This window comes from Squalius cephalus, assembly GCF_949319135.1.
Source record: "Squalius cephalus genome assembly, chromosome: 1".
NCBI lineage: Eukaryota > Metazoa > Chordata > Actinopteri > Cypriniformes > Leuciscidae > Squalius > Squalius cephalus.
Window position 1 is genome coordinate 7,109,693 of NC_137122.1, and position 25,196 is coordinate 7,134,888.

General features: G+C 45.5%; 1 protein-coding gene across 1 annotated transcript in view; it reads left to right on the top strand.

Moving 5' to 3' along the window:
• The window catches only part of LOC307155916 (uncharacterized protein), a 359,603-nt gene that overhangs the window by 93,077 nt on the left and 241,330 nt on the right, over positions 1–25,196 (top strand). The window contains exons 6-9 of the mRNA XM_079866903.1: positions 2,136–2,483; positions 3,779–4,126; positions 4,344–4,430; positions 4,520–4,612. Coding sequence (XP_079723029.1) covers positions 2,136–2,483; positions 3,779–4,126; positions 4,344–4,430; positions 4,520–4,612 — 876 coding nt within the window. The remainder of the gene's footprint in view (positions 1–2,135; positions 2,484–3,778; positions 4,127–4,343; positions 4,431–4,519; positions 4,613–25,196) is intronic.

Consider the following 25,196-nt stretch of genomic DNA (forward strand, 5'->3'; position numbering starts at 1 on the left):
ATGGGGAAAAATATCATGCTGGATATCTATACTAATATGGACTGGGTAATGTGTTATGAACGAAAGGATGCCACATCGTTTGATGGAAATGAAAATGATCAACCTACAGAGGACTGAATTCAAAAACACCCCGGAAATCTAAGTGAAAAAATGATGCAGCAGGCATGTCAATTTTGCTGAAATTTCATTGCAGCAACTCAAAATGGTACTCAGTAGTTTGTATGGCCCCCACGTGCTTGTATGCATGCCTGACAACGTCGGGACATGCTCCTACTGAGACGACGGATGGTGTCCTGGGGTATTTCCTCCCAGATCTGGACCAGCGCATCACTGAGCTCCTGGACAGTCTGAGGTGCAACCAGGTGATGTCAGATGGACCGAAACACAATGTCCCAGAGGTGTTCTATTGGACGTAGGTCAGGTGAGCGTGGTGGCCCTTCAATGGTATCATTCCTTCATCCTCCAGGAACTGCCTGCATGCTCTCGCCACATGAGGCCGGGCATTGTTGTGCACCAGGAGGAACCCAGGACCCACTGCACCAGCATAGGGTCTGACAATGGATCCAAGGATTTCATCCCGATACCTAATGGCAGTCAGGGTGCCATTGTCTAGCCTGCAGAGGTCTGTGTGTCCCTCCATGGATATGCCTCCCCAGACCATCACTGACCCACCACCAAACCGGTCATGCTGAACGATGTTACAGGCAGCATAACATTCTCCACGGCTTCTCCAGACCCTTTCCTGTCTGTCACGTGCTCAGGGTGAACCTGCTCTCATTTGTGAAAACCACAGGGCACCAGTGGCGGACCTGCCAATTCTGGTGTTCAACGGGAAATGCCAATCGAGCTCCCTGGTGCTGGGCAGTGAGCACAGGGCCCACTAGAGGACGTCGGGCCCTCAGACCACCCTCATGAAGTCTGTTTCTGATTGTTTGGTCAGAGACATTCACACCAGTGGCCTGCTGGAGGTCATTTTGTAGGGCTCTGGCAGTGCTCATCATGTTCCTCCTTGCACAAAGGAGCAGATACCGGTCCTGCTGATGGGTTAAGGACCTTCTACGGCCCTGTCCAGCTCTCCTAGAGTAGCTGTCTGTCTTCCTGGAATCTCCTCCATGCTCTTGAGACTGTGCTGGGAGACACAGCAAACCTTCTGGCAATGGCACGTATTGATGAGCCATCCTGAAGGAGCTGGACTGCCTGCGCAACCTCTGTAGGGTCCAGGTATCGCCTCATGCTACCAGTAGTGACACTGACCCTAGCCAAATGCAAAACTGGTGAAAAACAGTCCGAAAAGATGAGTAGGGAAAAAATGTCAGTGGCCTCCACCTGTAAAACCATTCCTGTTTTGGGGGTTGTCTCACTGTTGCCCATCTAGTGCACCTGCTGTTAATGTCATTAACACTAAAGCAGCTGAAACTGATTACCAACCCCCTCTGTTACTTAACTGACCAGATCAATATCCCAGGAGTTTAACTGACTTGATGCTATTCTCTGATCAACAAGTGTTCCCTTTATTTTTTTGAGCAGTGTATATATCTACAGCAGAACAGTAAATGTGATTATTGCACATATAGTGAAAACACTTTTTGATAAGTTTTACTCTATGATTTACAGTATTTGACAGTATAAACTCCACTGTCCTCCAACAGTTGTAGAAACACATGGTCATAGCTTCACTGAACACATATTTTGATAAAATATATTTTATACAATTCAAAAATGTTTTGTCAGGTGAACTAAAAATCTGATTTATATATCGTTAAATCTAAATGAACTAATTCTAACAAATCAAATATATTATTTTATATGATTATTTAAAATGATTGAATCAACCATACATAACATTGGTACATTACATCAACCTACATTAGATTGATTATTTTTTATAGGTTAAATCAAGTATAGATTATTAAGGTAATAATTGCACATTATCACTTGTACAGGATATGGTAATGACAGTATTTTTTTTTTCCGATTTGAAACATATTTCGGATTGTTTGCTATTGAAATAATTCATGCTTAAAATTATAAATCTGAAAACAGATAATTTCATTAATAGCATGTTGTGAATGATCGACCAGCTGTTATGCAAGTCTGGTGATTTGAGTTTTGTACATGTTTCTATTCCTTTATAGAGTTCTGGGTGACTGATAAATACGTTCCTCTTGGATCTTCAGTGGTTTTGCCCTGTCAGGTTGACAAAAGATTGTTAAAGAAAAGTCTGAAGGTGGAATGGAGAAGAACAAGAAGAACAGACTCAGACTCAGAGACTTTAGTTCATCTGTATGAAGACGGAGAGAGTCGACCAGAGAAACAGCAGCAGGATTATCAGGATAGAGCTCATTTCTCCAATAAGAAGATCAAAGATGGAAACTTCTCCCTCCGCCTGAAAAAGCTGAGAGCTGAAGATGAAGGAGTTTACAGATGTAAAGTTGACAGGGATGATGAGTGTGTGTTTTCAACCGATACAGAGTTGAAACTGGGTAAGTGTAAAGAAAGAAAGAAACTGCTGCTTGTTGATCAATATATGATTTTGATTACACAATATAGTTACAATAAAAATAGTTTTTCAAGATTTTTTAGTTTTTCCAAACATTAGTTTGATGCATTAAGTGATAACTGTAATTGTCTGCGCTGGTCATACATTATTAACTAGATGTACCGCATGGCGGTACAAAATATGACCGCCGCTCAGGCCTGCACTGGCTTTCCACAAAAAATATACTTATACATACTAAGTATGAAAAATATGTGATTTTTTTTTTTAAAGGACCCTCCCATTCAATTTCTACAAACCTCTACCAAACGGTTGAGGTGCCTGTTGATGGTAAAAGTCAGTTATCTGACTTTGGCATGGGTTTGTTGTGTTTTACTGAAATAAAAAACATTTTTTCCCCAAAAAAGTTTTTATCTTGTAGCCCTGGTCCCAGAGTTTAAAAAAAAAACAATGTTAACAAAATTAAACTCATTCCCACCGTACCTAGTAGAACACTTAAGTAAATGTAAGTGGCCCCCGGGGACCAAACGGAATTTTTCCGTAAAAGTCTAGTGGGGCTACACGCCCACCAAATTTCATGTTCCCCGGTGTTTCGGTGTCCCTGGTATCGTTGACGAAAAATTCAGTAGATGACGAAAAAAAAAAAAAAAAAAACTTTGACAATCCCTATATGACCGCTTTCGCTAGCTACGTAATTATAATTACATAATTATATACATAAACTTATTCATAAACTTATTCATTTTAAATGAGCAGCATCTTCATCTGAGCATGTATTTATAAGCTTTATCAACTGGTTCTGGGTTTGTACATCTGAGTCTCAATGGAAAGTAAATTCCCACTCAATTACAGACAAGAAATAAATAAATAAAATGATTATAAAAGCTATTGGCAGATAATATAAAATAATCCCAATTAGTGCAAGTAATTATTGTGGTTTTTACCTGTGAGAACTGTGGATATCTAGTTTAATAAAGTGCCTTGAACAAACTCAAAGATTGTATGTCTTTAACAAACTTTACATGAACTGAATCCAGTGGTTATTTCTTCTTCAATAGAAATATTGATGGTGATTTTCTCAGATGGGTTGATTAAAAACCCTTGTGTGTCCTTTACTGTTGTGCAAAGCTACTGTATAGCCAATCAGATTCAAGAGACTTGAGGAAATGTCATGTGATTGTGTGTGGTAAGACAGTGTATGTGGATGATAATCAGTGTGTGAATAACAAAATAGACCTTACTCTTTTGCATTAACATTTCACATAAATGTTCCATTTTCAGTATTCATTGTGGAACCTTGTCTTCACACACCTGTTCCTCTGGGATCTTCAGTGGTTCTGCCCTGTTATGAACAAAGGCCCTCTAGAATGGAGGATCTGAAGGTGCAATGGAGAAGAACAGACTCAGAGACTTTAGTTCATCTGTATGAAGATGGAGCAGAGAAACAGCAGCAGGATTATCAGGATAGAGCTCATTTCTTTACGGAGGAGATTAAACATGGGAACTTCTCCCTCCGTCTGGATGATCTGAGAGCTGGAGATGAAGGAGAATACACATGTACCGTTTACAATGGCTTGAAGAAACACAGGACATTTTCAACCGATATAAATGTGTTGCTGAGACTATTCAGTAAGTCAACAGAAAAGAAAAGAGCAACTCTTCTCTCCTTCATCAGTGTTCAGTATTTATAATATTATGTTTCATTCAGTTATAAATGTAATGGCCAGAAAGAACAGAGACGTGTGTTTTAAATAAAACTGAATGACTGATAATGATAGTTGAAATAATTATTAAATGTAATAATTCCTGATGAACTAATCATGTGTTATTGTGTCTCTTCTCTCAGACTCAGTCTTTCGTCTTCAGATGTTTCTCGTCTTCTGTCCAAATATTCTGATGTTTCTTGCATTTGTCCTCTGGGGTTTTTCTGAAGGTCAGTGTTTCAGGACTGATGGTTTATCAATGCATTATGATTATTCATATATCTGTCTATATGTACAGTAATGTGTGGTTGTGTTTCAGGATCTGTGTTTGAGTCGGTCTTTTGTTCTGCTCTTTATTTTCTGAGGCCTCTCATGTTGCTCTGGGCGGCTCCATATATCAATAACTTCACAGGTATGGCTGAATTATTATTATTTATACAGTATCTGAATTATAATACACATCTTTTCACATAAACTGACAGTGAAATCAATTAATTTTACATTAAAAATTGTTCAGTGTTGTATTGATATTTGTGTTTCATTGTGTTGCTGTTGTAAATTATATTGTGAATGTAATTATTTCATACTTTCTGTTTTACAGACAATATTAAAACATGGATTAAACTTTTCAGTTATGACACAGAATATATTGTTTTGTCAGCAGTTTTTTATTCAGGTAAATAAATCCAAACGTAAATCCACAGTCATTATCATAAATGCATTAACAGTTGAACAATAATTACATTTAAATGATGTAATATTCTCAATATCCAGCAGGAAATCTTAAACACATGACATTAATACTGTGAAGTGTCTTGTGTTACTGTTGTGTTGTTGTCAGTATATCAACATGTTCAGCGCTGAATCTCTGTGTGTCTGAACACATTTATAATCTACACCGCTTCATTATGAAAACAGTGCATTAACTGTTACAGTCGACATCATGCTAGTGACTGAGACTGAAGCTAAAGCTACTTCTGAATATCATCTCAGCATGTGTCAGGGTCATGTCAGGGTCAGGGGTCATCATCAGCACAAAGGTCAAGGGTCAGGATCAGACAGAGACTGTGTTGTAATGTTGTGTATAAAAGCATCTGTTTAAATGAGAAGGGTTTATATAATTCCTCTGGTCTGTATTAATATTTTGTTTTTCTATTGTAGTAATTGTTGTTGTTTCTCTTCCTTTATTCCAGTTGTGTTTGAATCTGCCTATGACAAAAGTCTGAATTACACCGGATTTGATGGTGTCATGATTATAGTCCTCTTTATAATGGCGCTCCTGCTAAACCTCTTCTATATTATTTACAGTAAGTATTTCCTTCCATCAAGAGTCAGTGACAGATATGATCTGTGAAATCATGTTTACCAGATTAATGGAGTCAGGGTTACAAAATATACAAACCATAATATCAGCCCTGATTTATCATTAAAAGTAAAATAAATCAAAGTGTACATTTTAAAATGTATGAAAAGAGTAATAAAGAAAGTCAGGGTCCATTAAAGGACATAAACTGAGATGATGGTGTGAATCAGCAGGTAAAGTCATGAGTTTATCAAGTCTTTAGTTTATTCAGTCTCAGGCCATCGAGTGATTTAAACACAGGACAGATTCTCCTGCGATCCACAGGATACTCAATTATCCATGATAGCTCACCATATTAAAGGAGAACTTGGTAACTTTTTTAACTTAATAAAACTGTCTAGAAATCATTTGGATGGTTAAACAACCTGTTCTGGTGATATTGGTGACTTTCCCCGGTCCCCCCAGCGTTCCCAGGCGGAAAACCAACCTTGCAACTTGGGGACTACCGTCCCGGCAAGATAGAAATGGGAAGTCTCGTGAGAAGCGAGAACGAGAACGAGAACGTGCGCGAAACACGAATTGCTTTACGGCAATTCGACATAAACACACACGCATGTATGATGTATTACCAGATTACCCACCTCAGTAGACATAGCTCCACACGATACAGTTGGCTTGCTCCGATCAAAACAAACGCACATGAGCAGCGGTAGAGAGGGGGAGGAGGCCGCCACAAGTGAGTTTTTTACGACTGTGTTGTGAGATATACGCCACACAGCTGTAGGGGGAGCTCGTGGGGAAAACATGCGACAACAAAAGGAAAAATCAGCGAAGAAGCGACTAGAGTTCGCTAGAGTTGCCGAGTTCTCCTTTAACATTAAATTAGTGACGTTATACAGACGTGTAGGTGTTTCTGGCGTGTCTTTACCGCTCTCCCTCACTTTCATCATTATCTTCTTCAGGATTACACACACTCTCTTATTGACATGATTTCTGAGGCGTTCGATCCCTCATGCCATTGATTCTCTGATTCACGGTCATGGAAAACCTGGAAATAACAGGGAAATTTCAAATTGTGAATCAAGACATGGAAATAAATGACATAATAGTGAAATATGGAATAGTTTTGCTCATCAGTTTTGCTGTAACAAATGTTTATCAGCATGTTGCAGTGTTTGTAGTTTTCCAGGTATCCTGTATGTATAGTTGAGGTTATACGTTTACACACAGCGGGGAGAATCTGAGAAATGTTATATGTGTATATATATTGTGATGAGCGTCCTCAAGGAAATCAGCGTCGCCCTGGTAACAAACACCGAACACCTGCACATCCTCACAGCGGGCTGATCGGTCACAGCTGCAGCTCATTAATTAACTGCTACAAAAGCAGCACGCGCTGAGCAGACAGATAGACTCTGGTCTCGAGCTGAATGAATTGCTGGTCTAACCTTTCTCTCGTTTTCCTCCAGAAAGCAGCGAGTGACCGACAGCCCATCACTTTTGGAGCACGTTTGGACACCCACTTTCGTTTGGATTAAACACTGAAGAGCACTTGGAGCACCAGCCATCACGCACCGGATCACCGTCTTCCTGCACCTTTTATTTCACTGTAAATAAAATCCACCCTCCGGGGCCTTTGCACTAAACCTGCCTTGTCGTGTGATTCTTCACCCCGTGACAGTGGTGGAGAATGCGGGCAAGAGTGTGAGGAATCACCGGCGAGTTCACCGCCCCAATATCCTAATTTTTTCTTTTTTCCACCTTTGTGCACTGCAGGACACGGAAAGCGGCACGCTTGATCCCCGTCATGGAGGAGGTTCTACAACGCCTCGCGGAGGTGAGCATCCGCCAGCAACAAATTGTGGAACATCTCGCCACCCGCCAGGGTAGGACGGAGGAAGAACTAACCGCCATCCGTGCCTCCGCCGCCCAGCGCGTTCCGCTACCTGACCCTCGAGCTCAAGCCACCCGCCTGCTGCCGAAGATGACGGCTGATGATGATGTAGAAGCTTTTCTGCAAGTCTTTGAAACTACAGCCCGATGTGAAGCATGGCCAGAGGACGATTGGGCACGCGCGCTGGCACCTCTTCTAACTGGAGAAGCCCAACGGGCTTATTTTTCACTTCCCCATGAGATCGCCGAAGATTATAATGAAGTCAAGCGTGAAATCCTGGCGAGACTCGGCCTCTCATCCATCTGTGCCGCCCAACAGTTTCACGAGTGGGAATTCAAGTCCCGCGTGCCAGCCCGTGCCCAAGCCGCGGAACTCAGCCGCATTGCGCATCACTGGCTATTAGAAGGAAATCCCTCGGCTGCTCAGGTAGCGGAGCGGGTGGTGGTCGATCGCCTCCTCCGCGCTCTTCCCCGTCCGATTCGTCAAGCAGTTGGAATGAGAAATCCCTGCAACACTCTGGAACTAGTGGAGGCGATCGAGCTGGCGGATGCCATCCATCACCGCGAGGCTGGGGATCGAGCGTTGCCGTTTCCCCGGAGGGTGGTCCAGGAGCGGCGCCCGCTCGAAGGCACCTCACGTCCAGTCAGCAGGCCGACGGTTTCCCCGCTGCGAGACGAGCCCATGCCCAGCGCCGAACCCGTAACACCACCGCGTGCGTGGCTGGCAGGCTGCATCGTCCATCAGCGTGTACCATCGGGAGCCCCTGAAGCGGACGTGGTCGTGGAAGGGAGACGTTTCCGGGCCTTACTGGACTCAGGCAGTGCGGTCACCCTTATCCAGTCCTGGGTGTGTCCCCTTCGAGGTGGTGAGAAGAGTTTTCTGCCGATCACCTGTGTACACGGAGACACTCGCCAAGTACCGGCCCGCAGAATCACCATAGCGTCACGACAAGGCACCTGGCCGGTGGAGGCTGGCTTGATCAAGGACCTGCCGGTGGCCGTACTGCTTGGGAGAGACTGGCCGGGCTTCGAACGACTGCTCACCGCCGCTACTCAGCCTGCCAGCCCAGAGGGAAACCGTCGAAGACGGAAGCGGCCGCGTGGACCTCGCCGCAGACCAGCCCTTCTTGCCTCCGACAGCGGGAGAGATGGTGAGTCCCCCTCCCAATCTTCTAATCCTTTCTTTGATGTGTACCAACAGGCTGCGGGAGGGGGCTCATTCGCCAAAGAACAACGGGAGGACGAACGTTTGAAGCACTGTTGGTCCCAGGTCCGGATGGTCGATGGAAACGACGTCCTCCCACGGCCCCATCCTCTCCCGCATTTTGTCGTCGAGAATGGCCTGCTGTACTGTGTCGCACAGCGGAGGGGGGAGGAGAAAAAACTACTGGTGGTTCCCCGAGCCAAGACCGAAACCATCCTGGAGCTGGCCCATTCCCACCCCATGGCAGGACACCTCGGGGCAGCCAACACCACCCAGCGCATCCGTGACCGTTTCCTCTGGCCTGGCCTGGAGGCCGAAGTGAAACGATTTTGTCAAGCCTGCCCGACCTGCCAGGTCACGTCGCCCAGGACTCCTCCCCCCAGCCCGCTCATCCCGCTGCCCATCATCGAGGTGCCCTTCGAGCGGATCGGAATGGACATAGTGGGGCCGTTGCCAAAGTCTGCCCGGGGACACGAGCACATCCTGGTGATCGTCGACTATGCCACCCGGTACCCAGAAGCAGTTCCCTTACGCAAAGCCACCGCGAAGTCCATCGCCCAGGAGCTGTTTCTGTTGGCCAGCCGAGTCGCCATCCCCGCGGAGATACTGACTGACCAGGGAACACCGTTCATGTCCCGGCTAATGGCAGATCTCTGCAGGCTGCTGCGGGTGAAGCAGTTGAGGACCACGGTCTATCATCCCCAGACGGACGGGCTCGTGGAGAGGTTCAACCAGACCCTTAAGCAGATGCTGAGACGCGTGGCGGCGGAGGATAAGCGGGATTGGGACCTTATGATTCCCTACGTACTCTTCGGGATCCGCGAAGTACCCCAGGCCTCAACTGGCTTCACCCCCTTTGAGCTCCTGTTCGGCCGCCAACCACGTGGGCTCCTCGACATCGCCAGGGAAGCTTGGGAGCAGCAGCCTGCCCCTCATCGCACCGTCATCGAGCATGTACGACAAATGAGAGAGAGAATCGATCGAGTGATGCCATTAGTCCGGGAACACCTCAGCAAAGCCCAACAAGCCCAGCAACGCCATTACGACCGGGCAGCCCAACCACGGGAGTTCCAGCCGGGAGACCGCGTCATGGTCCTGGTCCCCAGCTCTGCCTGCAAGTTCCTGGCTTCTTGGAAGGGTCCATACACGGTGTTAGAAAGAATCGGGCCAGTCACCTACCGTCTAAGGCAACCTGGTCGACGCCAGACAGAGCAACTCTACCATATTAACCTCCTAAAGAAGTGGGTGGGGACCCGGGACCAAGTGGCGGCCCTCAGTCTCACCGATCCCGTGGTTGTAGACGTCAACCCCCATCTTTCGGCTGCCCAGAAGGCGGAGCTGCAGCACCTGGTCAGTCAGTTCCAGGATGTGTTCTCGACCCAGCCCGGGCAGACCAACGTAGTCCAGCACGACGTCAGGACACCCCCAGGAGTCGTCGTCCGGCAACGGCCCTACCGTGTCCCGGAAGCTCGTCGGCAGGCTATTGAGGAGGAAATCCAACAAATGCTAAAGTTGGGGGTAATAGAACCATCCCGGAGCCCGTGGTCCAGCCCCATTGTAATGGTTCCAAAGCCGGATGGCACCCTCCGCTTCTGCAACGACTTCCGCCGCCTGAACGAAGTCTCCGAATTCGACGGGTACCCCCTGCCTCGGGTCGATGAGCTGCTGGACCGTTTGGGAAGGGCCCGGTACATCAGCACCTTGGACCTCACCAAAGGCTATTGGCAGGTACCACTCTCTGAAAATGCTAAACCCAAAACTGCTTTCTCAACCCCCAGTGGCCACTGGCAATACTGGACCCTTCCCTTCGGCCTGCACGGAGCCCCCGCAACCTTCCAAAGAATGATGGACATCATCCTGCGGCCCCATCAAGCCTACGCAGCCGCCTACATCGATGACGTCGTGATCCACTCCGAGGCATGGGGAGAACATCTGGAGCGTCTGCGGAGGGTGCTTTCGGAGCTCCGGCGGGCTGGACTCACCGCCAACCCCCGAAAATGTCATCTAGCTCTCTCTGAAGCCAAGTACCTGGGTTTCCATGTCGGACAGGGCCTGATACAACCCCAGGAAAAGAAAGTAGAGGCCATCCACTCCGCCCCGAGACCCCAGACAAAGACCCAGGTACGAGCTTTCTTGGGGTTGGCAGGGTATTACCGGTGTTTTATCCCCAACTTCTCCTCTTTAGCCGCCCCTCTGACAGACCTGACCAGGAAGGGGCAGCCGGAGAAAGTATGCTGGACCCCAGAGGTGGAGGAGGCCTTCGCCCGGGTCAAAGAAGCACTGACGTCGTCACCGGTACTCCGCGCTCCAGACTTTAGCTGCCCCTTCCTGCTGCAGACGGATGCCTCCGACACGGGACTGGGAGCCGTCCTGTCCCAGGTCCAGGAAGGTGAGGAGCATCCGATCATCTACATCAGCAGGAAGCTGTCCCCGGCCGAGAGGAAGTACGCCGCCGTCGAGAGGGAGGCCCTGGCCATCAAGTGGGCAGTCCTGGAGCTCCGGTACTACCTCCTAGGCCGCAAGTTCACCCTGGTCACCGACCATGCGCCTCTCCAGTGGATGGCCCGCGCCAAGGACACCAACGCCAGGGTGACTCGCTGGTTCCTAGCGCTCCAGGACTTCCACTTCGAGGTACGACATCGGGCCGGGGCCGCCAACGCGAACGCTGATGGCCTCTCACGGATATGGACAGCTTATGCAGGTCTGTCAGGGGTCATTCCCCACCCTCCCCTTATTTCACCCCTACTATCTCCATACGTTCACAGGACCAGAACGACGCTTGGGGGGGGGGAGGGGAATGTGACAAGCGTCCTCAAGGAAATCAGCGTCGCCCTGGTAACAAACACCGAACACCTGCACATCCTCACAGCGGGCTGATCGGTCACAGCTGCAGCTCATTAATTAACTGCTACAAAAGCAGCACGCGCTGAGCAGACAGATAGACTCTGGTCTCGAGCTGAATGAATTGCTGGTCTAACCTTTCTCTCGTTTTCCTCCAGAAAGCAGCGAGTGACCGACAGCCCATCACTTTTGGAGCACGTTTGGACACCCACTTTCGTTTGGATTAAACACTGAAGAGCACTTGGAGCACCAGCCATCACGCACCGGATCACCGTCTTCCTGCACCTTTCACTGTAAATAAAATCCACCCTCCGGGGCCTTTGCACTAAACCTGCCTTGTCGTGTGATTCTTCACCCCGTGACAGTGGTGGAGAATGCGGGCAAGAGTGTGAGGAATCACCGGCGAGTTCACCGCCCCAATATCCTAATTTTTTCTTTTTTCCACCTTTGTGCACTGCAGGACACGGAAAGCGGCACGCTTGATCCCCGTCATGGAGGAGGTTCTACAACGCCTTGCGGAGGTGAGCATCCGCCAGCAACAAATTGTGGAACATCTCGCCACCCGCCAGGGTAGGACGGAGGAAGAACTAACCGCCATCCGTGCCTCCGCCGCCCAGCGCGTTCCGCTACCTGACCCTCGAGCTCAAGCCACCCGCCTGCTGCCGAAGATGACGGCTGATGATGATGTAGAAGCTTTTCTGCAAGTCTTTGAAACTACAGCCCGATGTGAAGCATGGCCAGAGGACGATTGGGCACACGCGCTGGCACCTCTTCTAACTGGAGAAGCCCAACGGGCTTATTTTTCACTTCCCCATGAGATCGCCGAAGATTATAATGAAGTCAAGCGTGAAATCCTGGCGAGACTCGGCCTCTCATCCATCTGTGCCGCCCAACAGTTTCACGAGTGGGAATTCAAGTCCCGCGTGCCAGCCCGTGCCCAAGCCGCGGAACTCAGCCGCATCGCGCATCACTGGCTATTAGAAGGAAATCCCTCGGCTGCTCAGGTAGCGGAACGGGTGGTGGTCGATCGCCTCCTCCGCGCTCTTCCCCGTCCGATTCGTCAAGCAGTTGGAATGAGAAATCCCTGCAACACTCTGGAACTAGTGGAGGCGATCGAGCTGGCGGATGCCATCCATCACCGCGAGGCTGGGGATCGAGCGTTGCCGTTTCCCCGGAGGGTGGTCCAGGAGCGGCGCCCGCTCGAAGGCACCTCACGTCCAGTCAGCAGGCCGACGGTTTCCCCGCCGCGAGACGAGCCCATGCCCAGCGCCGAACCCGTAACACCACCGCGTGCGTGGCTGGCAGGCTGCATCGTCCATCAGCGTGTACCATCGGGAGCCCCTGAAGCGGACGTGGTCGTGGAAGGGAGACGTTTCCGGGCCTTACTGGACTCAGGCAGTGCGGTCACCCTTATCCAGTCCCGGGTGTGTCCCCTTCGAGGCGGTGAGAAGAGTTTTCTGCCGATCACCTGTGTACACGGAGACACTCGCCAAGTACCGGCCCGCAGAATCACCATAGCGTCACGACAAGGCACCTGGCCGGTGGAGGCTGGCTTGATCAAGGACCTGCCGGTGGCCGTACTGCTTGGGAGAGACTGGCCGGGCTTCGAACGACTGCTCACCGCCGCTACTCAGCCTGCCAGCCCAGAGGGAAACCGTCGAAGACGGAAGCGGCCGCGTGGACCTCGCCGCAGACCAGCCCTTCTTGCCTCCGACAGCGGGAGAGATGGTGAGTCCCCCTCCCAATCTTCTAATCCTTTCTTTGATGTGTACCAACAGGCTGCGGGAGGGGGCTCATTCGCCAAAGAACAACGGGAGGACGAACGTTTGAAGCACTGTTGGTCCCAGGTCCGGATGGTCGATGGAAACGACGTCCTCCCACGGCCCCATCCTCTCCCGCATTTTGTCGTCGAGAATGGCCTGCTGTACTGTGTCGCACAGCGGAGGGGGGAGGAGAAAAAACTACTGGTGGTTCCCCGAGCCAAGACCGAAACCATCCTGGAGCTGGCCCATTCCCACCCCATGGCAGGACAAACCTGCCTTGTCGTGTGATTCTTCACCCCGTGACAATATATACACTACCAGTCAAAACTTTGGGATCGCTAAGATTTAAAAAAAAAATGTTTTTAAAAGAAGTCTTTTCTGCTCACCAAGGCTGCATTTATTTGATAAAAATACAGTAAAACAGTGACATATTATTCCACTGTAAATCCGCTGTTCTCTATGTGAATAAGTTATACAATAGTGTAATTTATTCCTGTGATCAACGCTGAATTATCATCAGCATCATTACTCCAGTCTTCAGTGTCACATGATCCTTCATGAAGACTCCGGAGTTTTAGACAACAGAGACTGAAAGTGAGACACGCGCAAGTGACGCAACGCAACCCATAGCAACACATAGCAACCCATAGCAACACATAGCAACCCAGAGCAACGCGTTGGCAACGACACCTCATGCTGACAGAAACGTAAACATAAACGTGAAATTAGGCTACTAATAATAAAATGCATTTTGTTTTATTGACCACAATATTATCGTTGATATTTGTTTGAGAGGGACACTTTTGATGCAATTAAGCCCCACCTTTTAATGAATTATTGTTTAATTAAGTGGTATTTTTCATTTGCGCCTCGATCACACTTCATCAGAGCTATGAAGTATAAGCACAGCACAGCACAGGCATGAGCGCCGTATAGGGGGGAAAAGTTAGGACAATAGGTTGTTTTCACATGACGTCACGCTGCTGCATGGCGAGAGTGCGAAACTCAGATGGAGGGCAGGAAGTGAAATAGCTGAATCTGCTGTCTGAAAAAATGCCAGTGTATTGTGTAGTTTACGGCTGCTCCAATCATTCTAATCGAGAAAAGGGAAAAGGTTTTTATAGAGTACCTAAGATTGTCATTCATAAAGGTGAGAATTGTAAAAAGCTCACAGAACAATGCCGTAAAAAGTGGATTTTTAACGCAAGTTATGTCTGCGGTCGGGAGGAGCAGAGTCTGTTAATGCCCGAGTCTGCAACGATCACTTCGTCGGAGGTATGTTAGCAAGCCAACGTGTTTTTTGTGTCTGTGTTAATATAGCATTAGGTTGTCGTTAAATGCTCATTTACCTCGTTTACACTGTCAGTGAAATGTGATCCAATTCCAATTTTTTGCTTCGGATGTGTTTTATGACAGTGTAAACAGGAAAAAAAACGCATGCATTCAGATATTCCGAGATCGGTTTCAGGCCTCATTCATATGTGGAAATAAATTGGATATGTGCCACTGCGACTCTCATGTAAACAGGCAGGTCGGATTTTCTGAGGCATTAGGCAACGTCTCCGCGGTTAAAGCCAAATTTTATACACAATATGCTCCCACCAGTCCTGAGATCTCTCTCACACACAATAACTGAAGCATATGTGCAATGATGGCACTTTTCGTCCTCCTTCGCCTCATAATCATGGTGATGTTTGGCGAACTTCGCATATATCGCAGAGCTAGGATCAAGCATATTTCGCATCCGCCCATCTGTGCAAGAGAATTTAACCGTTTAAGCATGCGCGATGTTTCAGATAGTATGGCAAGTGTAAACACATGAATCGGATATGGGTTAGACTTGAAAGAACGTGTAAACGGAGGGTCAAAAATCTGATAAATGTATAATATGGACACTCCGCAACGGTTTCCTCCATAGACGTATTCTCCATGTTTACTTCCTGCCCTCCATCTGAGATCGCCCCGCCTTCGTGCGTCATAATAATCACGTGACTGAAACCCAGCTATTCCAAGGGCCCCTGACTGACAGGGGCCCCAACAAATAAGTAAAAACTAATGTAATTTTTTTATTATATTATACACTATATAAACCATCATCATTGAGTATATTTCAAATAATAATAACATGAATGATGTCTTTGACTTTTACTTATTTTGGCAATACAAGTTTAATATCCCCATTGACCAAAAAGTAAACATTCATATTGACCGACCACCCCCCTGTATCTGCATGAAATGGTTTGGTCCTGCGTTAGCGTGTGCTGTGTTTAAACTTGCAGACTGTCAGTCGATGCGCCAGAAACACACAGAGACCACAATGTTGCATAGTAAAATAAAATCTGGTTTTCAACAAAGGAAAGAGAGAAAAGGGAGAGCGAGGAAAGACAAAAGAAAGGGTGTCAATCTGTAACCCAGTTTTTCCCCAAGAAAGGTGGGTAGCCTTTAGTCTGTGAGTGGTATTAACCTGTTGTCCATAGTGAAATAAGCTAGCTAGCTGCAGGATAGTGTTAGCCTACATTTCATCAACATTTAATCAGTGCAGGGAAACGTTTAGCAATATATTCATATTAAATCATTGTCCATGCACATTTTAGCAGACTAAACAACAGTCCAGTCAGCAGCACCCCAGTCTCCCCATAATTACCCCTCCCGGTCCCAGTGAAGAAGGGGAGCAACATTGTGTTCATGACATAGCATCATTCTAGGGAGTCTGTGTGGGGTTCTCTGACTGTCTCTCTTGCTCTTTTTACCATAACAAATAAAGAAAATGAAATATTTATTAATGACAGAAATCAATGACCATTGACCATTATGACAAAAAAAAAAAAAAAAAAAAAACAACCTCCTGTCTGTACTGGATGCAGTTAGAAACAATGAGTAGCTTACCTCAACCTGCATGTAAGTTACAGACAATATTAAAATAATCCAGTTTGATGCGTTCATTTAGACTGAATTTTGGCTGTTAAATGACATCTATACATACAGATTTTATTATTCCCGTCATTCCAAACCTTAAAACCTATTGATTTAGTGATCACTTGATCTGTTTTGTAGCACTATAATAACCCTGATGTGGAGATTCTGTTTTACACGTCAACTTTACATTTACATTTAGGCATTTGGCAGGCGCTTTTATCCAAAGCGACTTACATTGTATTTCAAGGTACACATTTTTACATTCTTATCAGTTCTTGTTTTCCCTGGGACTTGAACCCATGACCTTGGCATTGCAAGCACCAACGCTCTACTGTTTGAGCTACAGGAAAGCCTTTATTATGGGGAAAAACTTTATTTTGTTGTTGGCATATTCACCTTATTTTCGAACGCGGAAGTAAACATGGGACCAATATCCGGTTTTTGTGCGGCACTTCCGTTTCCTCGCTTCCCTGGGCTAAATAACGATATCGATCGCGAAGGATTATGCAGAGTTGACAGAAAAATGTTACACATGTCGTAGCAGATGAATACTACAAAGAACTAAAGCCCCGCCTCACTCAGTTAGGGTACCGGACCTGGTTGAAAACACTCATGCATCTAGCTGGCAGATTGCCAAAACTTCGCCGGTGCCTTCAGCACCGCCCTAAACACAATCGAGCCAACGCTGGACTAATATATCTATGGAGGTATTTTGTCATGTCAAATGTATTAATAATGCCATCAGAGTGCAACCAAAGCATAGGATAGCAATAAGTAGATGGCTATAAATAATTGTAAATCATACAAAATAAATGCCATGATCATGGCATTATGCCATGATCACTAGATTTTATACAGGGGTTACTATAATGATTTTGTTTCTCCTTGGAGTTTTTATCATGGTTTTTATTGAGACTTCATAGCCCAGCCACTTTTCTGGTATCGGGTGGTCTTCTGTAGGTGTTCACGAAATGAAAAGAACAAACATCTTCAAATGTAAAGCTTTTAACAACAGGCGAAGGGATTCCTCAGGCTGACGACACACTGGCTGCGTGGCGTGTCCATTTTTATTTCAGCGCCCATGTTAACAGGTTAGAACGTGCACACTGCCTGCGTGACATGCGCGTCTCACAGGCGCGGAAAACGCGTGCATGCTATAAATAGAATCGACGCCTATGTGTCACGCGACACGCAAGCTTTTTGGAAGCGTTTCCAGGCTAAATAGAATAGGAAAAGATGTTTGTATTTCATTTTGACATGAATGCATATTAATAAATGACATTTTGATGTTTGAAAGTTTAGGTTTTGACAAATGCAGATAGAAATTGTGGTGAGTTCTGGTATTACACTCACTTTCCTGATTGACCCCTAGTATCTCTGTGTCAAGGCGGTCTTTTGCTGTCAGGTCAGAATAAGTAATATTACCTCTCTTGCTTGTTTAATTTATACCAGTAAATCTAGGTGTAGTCCCTACACTCCCAAGAAACAATGATAAACATTTCTCAACTAGACATATGAATCAAATTCATGCTCACCTTCCAGAAGAATCGCTCTTGGAACCTTGTTATCTTCAGTAATAAGAACAGGGCTTGACATTAACTTTTTTTGCTCACTAGCCAATGTGGCTAGTGGTTTTCCAAAGTTACTAGCCACACAGCATTTTTACTAGCCACATTTTTGTTGTTGTGAAATTACCTGATAAAAGTTGACTATGGCATGCTAAAATTTACTTGAACTAAATTTACAACCCTTTTAAATGTAAAACCACTGTACACACCCAAATCAAGACTACATAAATATATAACAATACAGGTCATTATCATTAGCTCTGATAAGGTTGTGTGTAAAGCTCCTTTTTTTAAATAAAACCATGTATTATGTATTATATGTCGCCACATAGCTCCACCGGCATACGACTAACTCCAGCAGGGCAGCTAGCTGTCTCTTCGTTTCTGTGTTGTCGGTCACTAGCGTGCAAGGCAACACTGTGTGCATGTAATACTCATTAGGGCTGTCAGAATTGCTCAAAAATGACGTTCGAATATTCCCTCTAAAAAAAAAAAAACACATTAGTGGGCAATAGGCTAAACACATAGCCTATTGCCTATTCGAACTATTCGAACATCTGGTGGCGCATTTTGTCAATGACGCGCGCTTACGTCAATAACAGGACAAATTAATAGAAAGAGACATAACTACTTGTATAGGTAGTTTATTTAAGTTTAAACATATTTGACAACGTATTACCTACACACAAAAAAGTAAATCAACTTTCTCTCGCTCGCCCTCACCCTGCTGCGTTCACGCCGGACACGAATAGCGCGTCAGGCGCGAGTGATTTCAATGTAAAGACGCGTTTATGCGGTTCTGGAGGTCTTGCGGCGCGAATGAGGCGTCACGCTCTCTGCACATAACGGTTTAACAACAATAATAAGCAAATGCTGAGTGCTGATCAAGAGTTTTGTGCAAGCAATTTAAGGTCGCGACTCTTATATAGCAGGCTTCATTCAGTGATTGAAACAAATATTATTAACATTAATTGAAGTTTTACAGTACTATAGAACCGACATTGAACGCTCCGAGCGAGCTGTGCTGTGGTAAACATGGAACTTTTCCTTGACATGAAACGGTAAATAATCAAACCAGTGGAAGCCTGCAGTGCATGAAACTGCTGTATCTAACCTACCTTATTCATGCAATATCTATTCAGTCAGTACAGTAGCCTACACTTTAGAAATGTTTCTGTTTAATGTGTCAACGCTTCTTCCTGTTACCTGTCCCTGATCCCTCAGGCAGCGCGCCCACTCGCAAAGCAGACAGCCGCGCCTCTGCTACCGCGGGCGTTTTTCCACATTCGAATATTCATTTTCACCTTCGAAATTCTGTTTTTTAAAACTATTCGAATTTAGAATATTCGTTGACAGCCCTAATACTCACGGGAGTTGTAGTGTTGTAGTGTCGTAGTGTCACTTATTTCAGATGCCTTTTGAAAAGACTACAATTATTCAACCCGCCAAAGTGGCTAGTTGGAGTGACTATGTTACCCGCCACGAGCAAAATCCACCCGCATTTGGCGGGTTGGCGGGTGTTAATGTCAAGCCCTGAATAAGAAGGAATTAAAGTAATTGCTCTGTCTATTGCTTTTTAGAACTGTCTTAGCAGCTGAAGTAAAACTTAACAGTGATTGTCTTTAGAAATAAAATTTTATTTATACAAAAGATTAAAACACTGGTTATACAAAAATGAATATTCGTAGCAAATCAAAAGAAAAAGTTACAGAATATAAAACTTCAGCTTATTCAATCTCAACAGGGCAGTCCTGTATGAGTGAATATTACAGAGGCTAATTACCTTGTAAGCAGTTCAAGCAGTTAGGAGTAAATATAAACTTGTTCTCATCCGAGAGTTTTCAAGTTGCAGTAATACAGCAGAGCAGTTCAAACCAAAAACAATTTAGCTAGAATTAAGCTAGGAGAGATTTTAATTTCTCTCTAGGGATGCAAATCGACATCAAGATCAAAAATGCAGCGATCAACAGTCAGAAAGCAGTTATATTTATACGGAACTCGGTTACATTGTTCCAATGCAGTATCTTGGGTTTTTCCAGAGGAACCAAGTCTCATGACACAGTCTTGCAACATTAACCCTCTATAGTTTCTAAGGGGGTTTTTGGTGACACTGTTGTTTCCCATAAATGGGCATTCTTGCGTCCCTTCCGTCCTCTGCGCCTCGGGTTCCTCTGCCTGTGTGTGCGTGAATATGTATCAGGAAGTGTGCTTGTGGGTCCACAAAACCTATTAAAATTCACAAATCCTCTGACAAAATGCAATGAAAAAAAAAATCGATTTTTTAATATTGCACCTGTCAATACAGAACGAAAGATTCTGTAGCCTATTTTGCCGTCTATACTGCCGACGTTGTCTTTGCTGCTATATATTTATGTTTAACATTAAGTATAGGCCTTCCACAACTCTCTCCCCATTATGTCAAATATAATCACCAATGAATGAGGCTTATCATATGTCACCTAGCAGTGCCGCGTCAGACACGTTTCTGGTGTGCAAAGACATGTAAAACGCCACGCAACAGAAACGCCACGCAGCCAGTGTGTCTCTGGTCGTAGGGTGCCTGATAATTAAAATGTCAATGATTTCGATGATTAAAACACTCCTGCTCCAAGTAAACCTTTCTTTTGTACCAGTTATTAGGACAACCTCTAACTGCACAAACAATCCCGGTCTTCCCCGAAGCCATAACGATGAGTTAGGTGTTACGAACACTTGTTTAATTAACCGCTATGGTGAAAAGTGAGTTAGCGGGCCAGTGACCAGAAGTGCCTGACCGGAAGTCTCGCACAAAATACCGTCAACTGGCTGCATCCGTATTTCCGTTAAAAATAAGGTGAATACACTCACCTAAAGAATTATTATGAACACCATACTAATACTGTGTTTGACCCCCTTTCGCCTTCAGAACTGCCTTAATTCTACGTGGCATTGATTCAACAAGGTCCTGAAAGCATTCTTTAGAAATGTTGGCCCATATTGATAGGATAGCATCTTGCAGTTGATGGAGATTTGTGGGATGCACATCCAGGGCACGGAGCTCCCATTCCACCACATCCCAAAGATGCTCTATTGGGTTGAGATCTGGTGACTGTGGGGGCCATTTTAGTACAGTGAACTCATTGTCATGTTCAAGAAACCAATTTGAAATGATTCGAGCTTTGTGACATGGTGCATTATCCTGCTGGAAGTAGCCATCAGAGGATGGGTACATGGTGGTCATAAAGGGATGGACATGGTCAGAAACAATGCTCAGGTAGGCCGTGGCATTTAAACGATGCCCAATTGGCACTAAGGGGCCTAAAGTGTGCCAAGAAAACATCCCCCACACCATTACACCACCAGCAGCAGCCTGCACAGTGGTAACAAGGCATGATGGATCCATGTTCTCATTCTGTTTACACCAAATTCTGACTCTACCATCTGAATGTCTCAACAGAAATCGAGACTCATCAGACCAGGCAACATTTTTCCAGTCTTCAACTGTCCAATTTTGGTGAGCTTGTGCAAATTGTAGCCTCTTTTTCCTATTTGTAGTGGAGATGAGTGGTACCCGGTGGGGTCTTCTGCTGTTGTAGCCCATCCGCCTCAAGGTTGTGCGTGTTGTGGCTTCACAAATGCTTTGCTGCATACCTCGGTTGTAACGAGTGGTTATTTCAGTCAAAGTTGCTCTTCTATCAGCTTGAATCAGTCGGCCCATTCTCCTCTGACCTCTAGCATCAACAAGGCATTTTCGCCCACAGGACTGCCGCATACTGGATGTTTTTCCCTTTTCACACCATTCTTTGTAAACCCTAGAAATGGTTGTGTGTGAAAATCCCAGTAACTGAGCAGATTATGAAATACTCAGACCGGCCCGTCTGGAACCAACAACCATGCCACGCTCAAAATTGCTTAAATCACCTTTCTTTCCCATTCTGACATTCAGTTTGGAGTTCAGGAGATTGTCTTAACCAGGACCACACCCCTAAATGTATTGAAGCAACTGCCATGTGATTGGTTGATTAGATAATTGCTTTAATGAGAAATTGAACAGGTGTTCCTAATAATCCTTTAGGTGAGTGTATGTGCAGTTATGTTAAAAAAAATCGGCTGTTTTCATTGTTTTGAGATGATGATGTTAATTTTATTTAATTAAAAAGTTAATACATATTTAGGTTTTTTAGTTTATCTTTTTTTAAATCTGTCATTAATTTTACATTAAAAATACATTGAGAATGTAAAGGATTGCCTTAAGGACATTTTTCTGGTGGCTTTTAATCTTGCATCAAATAGTGAACTGCAGACTTGCATCTATAATCACCAGCATTAAATATTGTGCTAGTACTTGTATTGAACTACAAGAAGCAAGACAGTTGCAAGCCTTTGATTAGAGTTATGTAAAGCGTTTGATGGGACAGTCCTAGAGATGTGGTGACAACAGCTGCGCAGAGGCAGCACAATGTGATTTTTTTTTGTCATAGGGCCCAAAATTCGCGGTGGCGCCCCTGAGCACAGGTGTTCCACAGGGATGAGTTAGTTGTCCTGTCCGTTTAAATGAAATACCAGTGAGTGTTGTGATTATAATAATAAGTTGTGATTATAATATTTTGATGTGAAGTTCTCGGATGACACAGCGATATAGTCTCTGTATGAAAACACTGATCTTTATCTTATCATCCATAGAGAAACACACACTGTTAAAAAGACATGACTGTTTATATACAGTATTTTTAGTTTGCATGCAGTTCCCAGGCCGACCACTAGGGGCGCAGCCATTTTGTGAATGAGGAAAGCTTCTGTGTTTAGTTAGTCGGCCCAGAGCATCGGTGATAGTTGCATGTTCCCTCGTTCTTTTTCTTTTCACTGTGTGCGTCCATGAGACAGGTGGGTGTTTGGCTGTGCAATGTCTGTAATGTTAAAGTGTATAAGAGTGTTACTAGAGTATGTTTGACATTATTTATACACGTTCATCGTTGTTAGCACTTGAGCTAAGATGTTAAGACAAGTCATGTTTTTCCTGCGCACTTAATGCTCATTCTATTTTATGTTTAGTTGGTTGATAGCATCCTATTATACTAGAGCAGTCACCTGTATGTCAGTTCTGTTGATTAGTAGTGTAGTAGGGTCTATTTATGTCTAATAGCAGTAGTTCTGCGTAGTGGTGAAGGCTTTGGGGCCTACATGATAGCATGTGACTGCATTATTACAGTGAATATATGGTGAATTCTACCTATTATCTTCTTTTGGTTAAATTCGCATTTTCCCCGGTTATATTTACACTACTATTTTGGTTATTATTTGTGTCATCATAGTAAGTCAATGTAAATAGCAATTAATATTCCTTTTATTGTCTGTTTTGTTACAGAACCACACACGTATATGTAACTAGTCATTCTATAGTCTGATGAAGAGCCTGCGTGCTCGAAACGTAACATACGCTATGCGATAGTTTTCTTGAAAATAAATATTTTTGATAATTTTGGAGCTTAGGTGTTGCCGACTTTATATTTGATTCTTTACTTGTTGGTTTTTTAGTCGAGCACCCTTTTGAGACTGATGTGCGTGCTTTTGTTTCATTTTTCTTTACTCTCCCATCTGAAAATAAACAACCATAAAGATCCATCCAGCCTATTCCTTTGCATTCTAACCGATGCACACTCCGCGATCATACCACTATTGAACCACAGTAGTAAGAAAGTCTCCAGAACAAATTTGGTGCCGAAACCCGGGACTTGATGATTACGGAGTGAAGATGGATTTTGATCCGCAGAGAGGTGGTGCCCGTCCACGGAGAACAGTGCGACCGCCAGGATGGATGAGCGATTATTAGGGATACGCACTGCCACCTGCCCCACCGGAGCAGTACAGGGCCAGAGAGGGATACTCTGGGATGACACCCCTCCATCAACCCCCAGGACAGATAAGTGGAACATCTCCTGGTTATATTAGAACTCCCATCACGGAACCAGCATTATCCAGTGCTCCCCACGAGTTTATGAACATAGTGCAACAGCTGCAGGAAGACAACAGGCGTCTTCAGATGATGTTTACAGATATGTGGAGAAGGATGGATCGTGGCACTGTGACACTGGCTTCTACAAGTTTGCAGCCTGCGCCGTCAGGAAGTATTTCAGCCAGTGACTCGTGGCTCTCCACACATCCGCCCACTCAGACCTCTCTGCATCAGGATACTATACCTGGCGCACAAGGAAGTGCTGAACAGCAGGAGGAGTGGCCACTACCACCACCTCCAGTCTCCCTTCCCAGAGACCATTCTGATCCGCCACACGTGCAGTTTGTTCCACCCACGCAATCACCAGGTATTGTTCAAGAGCTTAGCCAGCGCCTGCGGGAGTTACAAGTTCTACAGGCCGCAGCTGCAGTGACCACTGGTACAGACACCCAGAGCCATGTGCCGCAGCCTGCCCCAGCATCAACAACTCTTGGTACTACGCTAGAGGGCAACATCCTGTCTCCAGAGTGCGCGTCCACTCCCACTCAACCTATAGCCACGAGGGAGAAGATTTATAGAGGCCCAAAGCCATCAATTCCGGAGTTTACCCGGGCTGACCCCAGGCAGTTTGCTCGATTAAGATTGGCTTTGGACAACATTCTTCCAGCTGACGCAACGGAGAGATTTAAGTATCAGGTGCTATGCGACCACCTCAGATTTGAAGAAGCTCTTCTGATTGCTGACTCATACAGTAACTCTCTTCGCCCATACACAGACACTATGGCTTCACTCATCAAGCAATATGGTCAGCCTCATCACTTGTCACTGCAAAAAATAGCAGAGCTGATGGATGAGCCCAATATCCGTTCCAGCGACACGGCAGGCTTCAGGAAGTTTGCACTCAGAGTCCGAGCATTGGTTGGCATGCTGGAACAGCTTGGGGAGGACGGCCGTGTAGAGCTACAGTGAGGATCTCATGTGGCGAGACTCACAAAAAAGCTGCCTCAGGACCTACGAGCTGCCTTCCGCCGCTATCTCTACCCACGAAACAGTGGAGTGCCATCACTTAGAGACTTTGCAGAGTGGCTGGAATATGAGCTGGTCATTCAAGAGGGCGGGGATCGAGTGGATAAAGGAGAGGATGTTCAAAGAGACAGAATCAGTACAAAGAGAGCTAAAAGAGCTGCTAAGAGGACTACAACAGTCCTGCTCGGCGCGACACAAGATGGTACATCCAGAGAGACTCTAGTTGCAGACTGATATCATGAAATGGCGTATGTATGACACGCCAATTCGATTTCCATTTTTGGCGTGCTATCAACACGCATAATCGCTTTTCAGCGTGTTTATCAACGCCGTTGACTTAACGTTACATTATAAATATGACCTACCCCAACTCCGTCCCTAAACCTACCCGTCACTGGGGTTAATACCATGTTAGATTATAAATGTAAGATCCCTTACTCTACTCCCACATCTAAACATACCCATTTTATGGACCATATTAAAATGATAAAACGTAATGGACAGATATGTAGGAAAATGGCATTTTTATGAACAATATGGCATTAAAAGA